Source organism: Schistosoma haematobium, chromosome 4 (genome assembly GCF_000699445.3).
Source record: "Schistosoma haematobium chromosome 4, whole genome shotgun sequence".
Lineage (NCBI taxonomy): Eukaryota > Metazoa > Platyhelminthes > Trematoda > Strigeidida > Schistosomatidae > Schistosoma > Schistosoma haematobium.
In genome coordinates, this window is record NC_067199.1 from 39,149,360 (window position 1) to 39,162,112 (window position 12,753).

At 32.3% G+C, this 12,753-nt stretch overlaps 1 protein-coding gene across 3 annotated transcripts in view; it reads right to left on the minus strand.

Moving 5' to 3' along the window:
- The window catches only part of IPO9 (Importin 9), a 66,811-nt gene that overhangs the window by 24,886 nt on the left and 29,172 nt on the right, over positions 1-12,753 (minus strand). For 2 of the 3 annotated variants that reach the window (XM_051216369.1, XM_051216370.1), the window contains exon 1: positions 579-1,614. In XM_051216369.1, the coding sequence (XP_051066954.1) occupies positions 579-594 (16 nt within the window). In that variant the 5' untranslated portion in view covers positions 595-1,614. Of the gene's footprint in view, positions 1-578; positions 1,615-12,224; positions 12,414-12,753 lie in introns of those variants that run through there. The other variant, XM_051216368.1, reaches the window with a different exon arrangement.

The window sequence follows — 12,753 nt, forward strand, 5'->3', positions numbered from 1 at the left end:
CGAATACAAGGAAAACATCGAAAGGGAATAACTCTGTTTATAGTAACATTCAATGACTTTGGAGTTCATAATAAAGTTTCCAAGCTGAAAAGAATAAGAACCAATCAGGTAACAGGAAATGTTAGCTGACGAAACATCGAGGTTTTCCTCTAAAAAAAGAACTGACATAAAGCAACAAAAATTACTAGATAACTTGAACTTTTGTTAGCAGAAATAGCCAACAATCATTCCGAATTACGGATAATTAGGTAATCCTTCCGACACGTGATACGGCCTATTCGAGCTAGATAGACTGGAATACTGAAACACAACACTATTGACAATGGAAAGAAAACTTAAGAATTCAAGAAATATGGAACATTTCTGTACAAAAAGTAACAATCATGAACTTTAGGACGCATAATAAAATTAGCAAAATAAAAGTGAGAACAAATAATCAATTAGTAGATAAGGTAAGCAGGGTAAAATGAAGTGATATAAAGTTATGAGAGACTACAACAGACGTCAGAATCACCACTTATTGACAAAAAATATTTGTAACAAGTACAAATTTCATTTTGTTTTTTTGTCATTCTTACCTAACTTGAATTTCATAACGTGAAAAATAATACGGTTGACAATTACACCATATTGATAATATTTCTTTTAGTATAGGTTTTCCGGATAAGTCTGGTATAGTTGACAAGAAATCAATAGCCAATTTAGTTCGTATACGAAATAACAAGATAATGACAAAGAGTAAGCTTTGTCTGGCTCCATGAATACCCTTTTGTTGATCATTATATACTAACTGTGAAGACTGTTTGTGATTATTGCCTTGAGGAGAGAAAAAACGCATTATTTTTAGTAAAAGTAATACGTAATGAACAATAAAGATTAATCAATAAAAGTATAATGACTTTTAAAATAGTCTGAACTGTAATTGAGAAAATTGAATAAAACAATGGGAATTAAAGGGAGCTTCAAGCAGTCATAAAACTTGGTAGCTACCTACAGATTTATATACTAGGTCGTTTAGTCACATATATATTGTCAAATGACCAGATTAAATTTGAACGGTAAATAAGAAATGTTAACATTTCTACATCCCAATGGGCAGTTGATTGAAAGTCTGCATCTTACACTTGTTGGTAGATAATACTGGCGAAGACAATCATGGAGAAAATACAGTTGTTCTTGAGTGGAAGCCTGCATTTTGGCGAAACTCTCCCATTTTCGAACAACGAGAAGCGTATTACGCTCATATGTTTTTGAGATGGTGGAGAAGATTTGTAGCTCAAGTGGATGATTGTGATGGAGTTTTGTCGACCAAACCATCTAGCTCAGAGAACAAAACTCCATCAAAATGTTAATATTAGCATAATTTGACATCCTAAGACTGAAAGTCGACAGATTACGCAACAGAACCCTTAAGTTAGCATCTTCAACGTAATAAACTGAAGGAAATATGCGAAAAATTACATCACAAAACGATGGTTACATTTATTGGCTGCATGAACACAAATTCGCTGTCAAATTTCGTAAAATACACATAAAACGTCATTAATATTCATCCTTGCCAGAAAAATTATGGACAAGAGTTGGATTAGAAAAAACAATGAAAATATATAAGAAGTAGAGAAAACACATCAGATAATTTTTTACAAGATCAACACACACAAAGGAATCAATCGATTTATTGAGATCAATATCGAATCAATTATCCAATGAAAAAATTAGTAAACACAATAATAGAAATCAGAAACCTATTTAAGGAGAAAGAAACAGTCAAAATATAATAGCAAAATCGCTGTCGGGAACAACAAGTCAAAATTTCATGTCTATAGAAAAACAAACTAGAAAGAAAAAGCAGGGAGAGACAGGGGAAAATGATCAATAATTGGAATGTTTTGGTTGTTCATTTCTCGCCAAAAATAAGTAGATACATGTTACACAGATTTAGCTAAGAGTTTTGGGAGAATTTTTCAGCAGCAGTGTTAATTATTTAGAAGAAATTGGTAGTAGTAAGCTGCAAACTAATATTTATTGATGAGAGAAGTTAATGACATCAACATCATAAGGTACCAACAAACATGACCGAATGAAAATAAAACACTAAAATAAGGGAAAACGGAATGAAAAGTGATACTTGCACTGAAGAAAAAAAAAGCAAATCAATTTTTATGCCGATTTATGAAGGTATGATAAATGGGAAATAAGTGGATATATATATAATATTGATACGTACGCATGATATCAAAATTTAATATTATCACATCAACCGAGGTATTATGATTGCAAGTGTTGTTTCGAAGTTCCAGAGACTAGCATTCTTTCGGTGAAACGCATTAATGCATAAAACTTTGAAAAAGCGAAACTAACAACATTATCATCTATACAGATATGGTTGGTTACGAATTGTGAACTTTTCAAGTTATTGTCATTCACTGACGACTATTATGTATAGGGTTACTTATCGCCAAAATATGTATGTATTTACACACGCTTTTGAGTAAAAAGTGAGCAATACCCTCAAATAACGTTGTTTTTAGTTATTACAGAATCATAGTAGCTTGGAAGCATAGTGAGACGATGTTTCAGCGGATAGAACTACTTAGTCATGGGTACATAGTTTGAAATTCAAGTATCTGAATTGGATGTTGGGTTCAGCTGATCCTATTCCACGACGATAATCCATGATAACATTAGGAATAAAAGTAAGAAACTTTATTTCCGGAGATATTAACGACTACAAGATAGAAATCAATAATACATACTATATTCGTTTCGTAATTCAACTCGACCAGTATTTAATTTCTTCTGATAAGCATTCACATCCTATCATGCTTAATGTAGTTGACGGTACCTGTTTTTTTAACGACATGAAATCTGTCTCAAAGTAAGGTCTTAGAGAACATAGGATTTGGACGTACTTAAGTACTTTATACACATTGAACTTGTTCGAAAAAAAGTGGCGCTTTTATTACGGAAAAATAAATGTTAAAGAAGCCTCTAGTGAGAGGCATGAAATAAATATGAAGTTGATATGACGGGAAAAGTCAGAATTCAATGGATTCACTCAATATGAGTTTTGTTCAAAATTACTTCCGTTCTGATTCAATGTGATGATTATTCAGTGTAGTAGTTATTTTGTCTTCTTGTATATTTCATTCTGTATAATAAAACGTTATTCTTGTATCCAATTAACATGAACTATGCTCAGCGTATGATTTGTTATAACCCTAAGTATTTTTCATATATTTGATTTCATCCTAATTATTAATCAAAGTGTGTATACAATCAATCTATAAATGAGTGTATTTTTGAGTAGAGTCGTCGTCGTGTTTTTGGGGTTAGTAAACCTTCACTTATACCAGTCTTTGTGTTCTTACTTTCGCGTCGTGGTAATTGCCGAGGTCCCTCGTTTCGAGTATAAGTGATAAGCGTTTCCGATAAAACAATCAGCGACGACCAGATATAACAGAACTAATTTATGAATCTATCCAAGTTTACAACAAACACTTGTATCGAGTAAGATAATATAATACAGAATGAGTGGGCACTAAGTTTTCAATACTTTGAATCACTAAAAATATTTAACAGAATGAAATATTACCGACAATTTAGCCAGTCCTAGAAACAGCTAATGTATGTAAGAATAGATATGATTTAAACTATACCACTAGTTTTCAGTTATTATAAATAGAAGTATCTGACTAATCATATATACCAAAAGTTTATATTATATGCTTTAAATACATTTTGGAACATATATTCAAGTGACACAGAGAAGCAGTATTACACGAAGCAAAAACTTAACTCATCACACCGTTAAAAATTACATTTACTGAACATGTATTTAATAAATTCCGAAACACTATTTGAAACAACATCAAAATGTCAATGAAATGGATAAATTACCTAAATCACCAGGTATTTGGGTACCAGTTACACTTTAGATGTGAGGGGTGATGATGCCACACGTGTTTCTCAAACTAACGTTAATAAAAAGGGATCCGAACCTTAGGAATTAGTGGCCAAAAGTCAAACTTCTCAATAATTAGGTAGCTGTTCCACCTCAAAATATAGTGAGTAAATATATTCTATAATCTATTTTAATGGTTTAAACAAAGGTATGCTTACAGTCTGATACATAACTTTTGAATGATATACCTAAAGAAAATTGGATATGACAATTAATGATTATAATGTCGGTTGCAGAGTGCAGTTTTTATAAGAGAAAAACGACGTTACGTGGCTGAAGATAACCAATAGTAAACTATAAACATGCTAATTGGTACTTACAAGCAAGATGTACTCGCGATCTTCAAAAAACTGATGCTTCCTGTAGGATTCGAATGAACATCACTCAGCTTCATAGTCTGAGAAGTTACTAAGGAGTTAATTGAACTACAACTAATACCTTGTAAGACTGAGATATTTGCGACTGATTGATCACTGAGTTGCGTGCAATGTCATGTTTGTTAAGTTTTTTTATATCAAATGAATCTGATAGGTTAGTGCGACAACTGGTGAGAAAATTATGTCCAGAGTGTGAAGTGGATTGCCTGTGACTACGTAAAATCTTAACATAGTGTACATGAGATCAAGCCACTTATACTAGTGATCACATAAAAAGCTGTTGATCGATGGGATTCGATCAGCATTACATAACTATGATATCGTTTACAAACTGAGTGATTATTAAATACTGAGATCAACCAGGTTTTTTTTTGAAATGGTGTCACAATCATAATTAGCAATGTGGATAAGCAGTGGATAACAATATTATTGGTGAATTTGCAAGACAGTTTCCTTGAGAGAAAAAACTTTAAAATTTTTAGCGGGTAATTAGTGCAACTTTATCGATTGTATCATTCTTTCTCACGATCGAAATTTGATGACTTTATCACTAGTTAATTAATTAAACAAAGATAAAATGAAAATAACTTTAAAATTTATGAAAATATTTCACAGAATTTTGCACCTTATTCAGTTTAGCTGATAGTAAATTGGCTAATTACGAAAGATTAATATTATTCTAGTAAGAACGGAATCTATTGTAAACATGACAAGGCGATAGTTGTTAAACAATTCTTCAATAATCATCACCAAAGACGAAACTCAAAACCAGGCAACAATTTATAAGAAAGCTTGTATTGAATAAAGACTAAAGCGGAACGACTTTCTCTCTCTCTACATAGAAACTAAACATATTCATTACAAGATGTAACTAACATTTATTCAGAAAAATTAGGTAACCTAGCATTGTCTTGACAGATTGTTGTTTAGTAGAAAACGAAAGAAATAAAAATCATGTTGAAGAAAACAGTTTAACAAGGCAGATATATTAAAATATTATTTTAGAAAATATGGAATGATATGCTTCATTAATAAATGAAACTAGTTTTTGCAGGTTTGATGGCATTAACCAGTTGGTTATTAAGAAGTCAATGATAAATAAACAGTAGCGCAAATATATAAGGATAGGATAGGAATTATTTTTATATACGTTCATACACACATATATAAAGGACTTTAAATATTATAAAGGGATAAGTGATAGAAAATGTTCAAGATACTTTGGTTGTACCATGTTAACAGATTATTATTACAATCGAAGCGACTATGGATTGAATATAACGACTAAAACTAGAACAGGAGTAAAGAAATGAGTGAATACAGTTAGAATATAAGTAATAGTGATAATGATACAAATCATTTAAGTACTGATAAATGAAATAACATAAGTACACAGATGTGAACGTTAGACAAAAGCAGAAAAACTCAAGTACGTGACCTATTTACATAAAAGTACACTTCCAGATTAATTACGGCCTCTAGTAAACAATCAATTAACATGGAAAACATTTGGGATTGTTTGTTTTACACAAGTCGCAAAGTACAGTTATATATGTACTCTGTACCGAAAAATTAAACTTAAAGGCAAATGAAAATAGCCAGATGAATGAACAGAACAGGGATTTGAAACTATGTTTTGAATGACGAATAATAAAACATATTTTAGCAGATAGGAGATGCTAATTTTAGCTCTCCTTTCGAAGGGAATTGTACTCAAAAGATTCCCGAAGTGTAACATTCCAAAAAAGTTTTTACAGATAACCATACGGTGAACTGACTTGTTTTAGAGGAATACAAAATACAACAGTACTTTCCAATCGGCATCAATAGATGCACGCAAGATTTTAATGAGCGATTAAAAAAGTGTGGCTATGGCAGTTATTTAGCTTACATTTCATTTTTTTATTTTAACACATAGATATTGGTACAATGAGGCACCAAATACATATGCGCCACAATAATATCATTCGATATGTGTGAGGGTTGTGATACTGCCCAGGTGCCCAAACCGAAGCAAGTGGTTTTCTTAGGGGGCCACACCCCGAGCCTTCGATTTGAAGGTCTGATCCGCAAGGCAGTGGAGCATCGTGAGGAGATGCAGTCCCATGGAGGCTGGTGACCAACGATTGGTTCATACGCCATTTGTTCCCGCAGGATACTGGAGCCCATGTGCACCATTGGTTTGGAATCCGGTTAAAGCGCCGGACATTCGCATTTTGTCCTCTCATTTTCGTAAACAATACCCGCGCCACGAGAAGGCAGTGAAAAATTCCAAATGCCGAATTATTGAATCCAGTAACGGTGACTTTGACTTACGCCAAATAACACAAATGACCAAAAAACGACCAGGCACAATAACGCCGATTTGGTAAGACCAACTCGTATCTCCAACACTCAATCAGAATACGAGGAGAGATAGTTATGCTGTACATATTATGTTTCAATTAAGGGACCACAAAACATCATAAATAGGAAATCACAACCTGTACAGAACCAGGCCATTTATGATACAAAACCAAGTAATTAGTGTAACGCTAATTTATCAACAGTTAGTGCTTCTAATGATAGCTTACAATTAGGACAGTGTGAAATTCTTACAGTAGAAGTAATAAATAAATGTTTATAATAACTAACGGTAGAATAGTTCCTAAAATTCTAGCATTTCCAATTATTCGCCCATACATAACACTAGAGGTACATGTTGAATTAAATAATTCTTTAAAGTTATTTTGAATTACTAACGAGTAGTATAAATATTTGATAATTATTCAGGCAACAGTCTTCATGAATTTTGTAGTTTACATTACGAACTGATCTTGATTAAAGAACTATTTAAGAACCACGAAACCTCAAACAGATGTATTATTCTACTATGGAACTCTTTAAGAGTGCAAATTTACAAGCTTGTTAAGAAATGAATCTAAGAAATTCAAGTCATGCATCGAGCGCTCATTGATTTTGGCGTTTGAAATGGATATTTGAGTTCAAATTGTGATACACACCATGAAATATATAAGTCTCCACAAACCCAGTTTGCTAATAATTTTTACAGGTACTGTTTTTAAAAAAACAACTAACATTTGATGCAAATTCCGAATACTGAGGGGAGTTTAGAAATCAAACAAAGAATTGTATTTCTTTCACTGTTAACACTGAAATATTTCTTTTGATGATACAAATAATACACATCAATGAACATATTTCGAACCGTCTCATTTATTCATAAAACAAAAAAGAATTTTAGCACCATATTTGTTATCTTGTCATAAAAATGTCATGATATATTAACAATGGCCAGAATATAATTTGTGGACGACCTTTGAACGATATAAAAGTGACACTGGCAAACGTTAACCGATTACTAGTACCAAAATAGGATTGTAAATCAGTGTAAAAAATTAAGATCAGTAGTTAAAGGTAGAGATTAGAATTAAAGATATCAGTAAAAGTTTTTCATCACAAACTAACAACAGTCCATAATATCAAAATGTTATTGAGGTATATAGATAAATGAATTTCGCGCCAAAACTCAAATGTCTCTGTCTTAAATCTCACTGTATCATCTATACATTATAGCTTTAACCTACGACTGACTATACAACACACTAATTTTATGTAAGGATTTTCACCTATAAAATATGACGGTAATCATGATATATTGGGATTTAAGAAACATGAGATTGGTGAAATGGTTTTAAATCAATTTTAGATTATAGTAAAATACCGCGGTTAGTAACTGTCACAGGAATAAAACTAATTGTCCAATGTAAATAGCAGAGTTTATATTATTTATTTACTGGAAGAAAAAAAAGAGAGATTTGAATGAAAATATACATTACACTATCATATCAAGTTTATTAATTATTGAGGTGTTTAAATGAACGATCTATTAGGTGTCTTATTCAAAGAAATATCAATGAATCTGTCTATAAAATGTCCAAACGAAAGAAATTTATTAGATAATAGGTGTTATAACGGTCTTTTTTTCTCCCATGAATAAATCTACCATAGAAGAAGAGCTTTTAGTGATGAATGTAGTTTATTCATCAGAAAAAAAGTATGTCAGATATTGGCAAAACTACCTGAAAAATCAATAAGACTTTGTAAAAAAGAAAAGAAAAAAACAAACAAAAGTGTTAACTAACTTATGTGAACAGAGAAATAAAGAAGCCATGGCAAATAATGCAAGCTAAATTTGGGGACGTTATTTCAATTAATTCCAAGTTTGTACTAACATTTAATTTTGTCCATAGGTTATTTTATAAACCATAAGCTTTCGTTTGATATATGATTCACTGACAAACTTTTCTGCTCCAAACTACCTTTGGTTCTCTACTTTTCTAGCCTTATGTTTAGCTTGAACAAAATTGTATTCTGATTGTTTGTGTGTTGTGGTCATCTTAGTCATCTATTTCTACACCAATCTGAATCACAATTGGGTATCGGTAATAAATCGAGTAGTGCTCCAGTTGACTTGTCTTCTATCTTCCCCTCTCTCGCTTTCTCGCTTGTCAGCCAATCAGGTGATAGGATAGTTTTTGTCTCTACCCAAGGTAGTTAGTCTCAATTCAGACTCACGCATTTCTAGCCTCAAGGTTAAAGCAGTTAGCCTACTGTGTCGAAACTTTAATCTAGATCGAGGCAAGTCCTCTCTTGTATATTATTGGGTAGACAGATCAACGACGTAAGACTAATAAACAACAATAATTTCTAACTGATCTATTTTATCGTTGAATTCACGGAGTTAATCTAAACTAGACCACCAGCGAAAACCTGGAAGCATTGGATAACCGTTTTGTCATTTAATTCAACTGTAAGTTTTCATGTGAACTGTATTGGAATATATGCTGTTCAAATGAGAATGAATGATACAAAGAATTGTCAGACCATAGAGAAGTAGATAGATGAGATGAGTATGATTGTATAATCCACTATTGGAAAATCATTAGATTAAAATTAAACAATAAACCATAAATGAAAAGGATAACAACAGTTCAAATAATTTAAAGTAATCTTTTGTTACTGATTCTAGTGATTAGTGTATATGCTAAGTTGGGACAATTTGTCAAAGTGATACACAGTTTTATTCAATGAATGATAAATACTACAACAATTCAATCACATATTATTATTATTATTGGTATTACTAATAAATACTACTAACCATATGTATAAACATTAGCTGAGTAAACCATTATTCATGATTTTTCTTCAAGATTTTTATGAGACAAATACATGAAGATAAACACGGACATAATCCGAGAGTGAATAATGTATTATTAACAAATTTAAAGCAATTAGTCCCTTTGATAAATTTCGACAATGTAATAAGAAAAAGAAGATTATCAGAATTATGTGATCAATTTCAGCCCTAAACATCAATGGGAAGATCCAAGTAAAACAATATCAAGTGAATTATGTGATGATATATTAGCGCAATACATTCCGAACAATCTGATCACACATATACTTGTTAAGAACATTTATACATACAAAATAAAAGGTCAACTTGACTGGAAATGGGGTAAGATGAGACAAGGTTAATAATAAGAGTAATAATAATAATGTGAACATAATTTGGAACCTAATCACTCTGGATAATAAGCCCATATTATCCCCTTTGTGTGTTCAAAAACAGTTTGTTCTCACCTTAAACCTACCCTTGTAATATTGGCTTATTATCCAGATTGATTAGATTTCAAATTGTGTTCACATTATTATTACTCCTTGTCTCCTCTTATCCTTCATTTCTAGTCTAGTTGACCTTTTATTTTGTATGTATAAATGTTCTTAACAAGTATATGTGTGATCAGATTGTTCGGAATGTATTGCGCTAATATATCATCACATAATTCACTTGATATTGTTTTACTTGGATCTTCCCATTGATGTTTAGGACTGAAATTGATCAGTCTCTTATTGGCATATGTGCATACTGTGCGCATTGCCTCGATATTGCCTTAATTAACAAGCATTATAAGCAAAGATGGATAGTGGCTAGCAGTGGAATCCAGGACGCGCGTTTCATCCTATTTGGGACGCCTCAACTGGATGTACCTGTATCTCAGAGTTGATGTTCACTCTATGACTTGAACCCAGTGTCGTTCGCCTCAAACACCATCGCGTTATCCACTTAACTACTGAGTCCTGACAGCCACTTGCTTGTGCAATGGGGTGAAGTTTAATTCACTTGGTATTGTTTTACTTGAATCTTCAAATTGATGCTTAGGACTGAAATTGATCATTCTCTTATTGGCATATGTGCATACTGTGCGTATCGCTTCAATATTGCCTTAATTCACTGCTAGCCACTATCAATCTTCGCTTATATCATCACATAGTTCTGATAATCTTCGTCTTATTACATTATCGAAAAGTATTATTAACAATTTGAGCATTATTACTTTTATTGTTATTCAATATCTATTTAAACTAGTATAGAAAACAAAGTCTGATAATATTTCTAAATATACACATCACCAAGCTTAACTCCACGTTTAATAATGCATTATTATTATTATTATTATGTCAGCAGTTCAGGAATCAACATCTGGATAATTTCCATTCGTTTTTTTAAATGCATATTGTCACCCACCACGATGTCTCTGATTGTACTCTTTTGTAACTTGGACAGTGAAAGGTTGTAAACTTTTTTTGCAAACCTGCCTGAATAGGTTATGTGATTAATAGGCATAGGAATATCTAGATGACAGGAACAAGTAGTCCAGACATTTAAGCAGGCCAACAAATTTCAGTGAAGTGAATTATTTTTCAAGTTATCTAAACATAACTAATTCCGATGAACGATTATTAATCGATTGTTTATATACCAGATATTTCACAAAATAAAAGAACACATACTCAGTTGTTATGTAATAAGTAATTCAAAGTTTAGATCTACTGAGATAACACACCATAAGTTTGAGGAGCTTGTGATAAATGTGGACTTTTAATATTACGAACTTACCATAAACAGACGACTAATAAAATTCAAAAAGAACTGAATAGATGTTTCATCCTAGTACGTGGCACTCCTCAGTGACTTTGCTAAGGTGGGATCAGAAAATTTTGTTTCGTCAATATATTTCATTTCTATTTTTAGAGAGAGAAAAACGCGATGACATGTGACTAATTCATATTTTCGCATTGATTTCTGTTGTTTTCTCTGACTGGTTGGTATCATTTTTTTGGTTTTGAAGTCTTGCGTTTACAGGTCATTGATTGTTGCTTTATAAGCAAGGTTATTCCTTTTCATTTTCCAACTTGTGTTCGGAAAGTAAAGTTTTTTTGAAAGTACCACCTCGACCTAATATTACGATATGAATTTTTAACATTGAAGCGTTGTTGTGTGAAAGCGATCCAGTTTAGTCAAGTTCCAATTTGTTTAGTTTACGGATAGCAAAATCCTAATCGTCTCGTCATCAACAATTACAACCCAATACCAAGATGTGACAGGTATCCATCCATTAATCCATAAAAGATAGAATCTAGGACATTCACATCTCACGATATGTACTTAGCCTTCAGACTACTGAGTAAGGATTTAATGGTTTATATTTCTAACTTCAGGCAAATCATGATATCGTGCAGTCATATTCCGAAACCATTGATGGGCAACTGTCTAACATTCGACACGACTGAACTCTATTAATCGTGACTTTTCACTAGAGCTACGGGAACGACTCCATGGAATGGATCACTGATAGGGAACATCATTATTACTAATGTTATTAATATTCTGAAACTCAGTGAACTACTGAAGCTTCTCATAGAAGGATGAAACGGCTGTTCACTGCATCCTGGTTTTCAATGGTCATTTAACTACGGTCAGTTTGTGATATAAACTATAAAAATCATGTCTATGAAAAAAGGGAAATTCTTACCCATTAATGTACACAGACGAGCTAGTACACCACGTAATAACAAATCTGTATTTTCTCTCAACTGCTGAGCATCAAAATGAAGTAGAATAGCATAAGCTAATTTGCCAGCTGGTGTAGCCCATTCAACTGGGTTCGAGGGATCTAGTAAACGAGAAGTTACATGGAGTATATAACCAACTCCATTATTGCCTAATATAATTTTTAAAAAGAAGGGAAACACGAAATAAGTAAGAGGAAATAATTAATATAAATTGAGAAAAGTACATTCATTAATCATGGAAAAGATATGTGTAAAATGGAGGTGCTGGTCGTAGGTACAGTGAGTAAAAACGAAGAAAGCTGGTCAAGAGATTGAGTATGGTGAGGTAATGCTAGTGTGTATTGTTAAGGAGTCACGTAGTACGACTAAATAGCTTTCACGTACTCTATGCTTTTCAATGTCTGTGTAAGTAAGGTCGATAGAAAGCTTAGTTAAAATACAATTAGTTATACCATAAATGTATCGAATTTTTCAGAATCTTTCTAACTA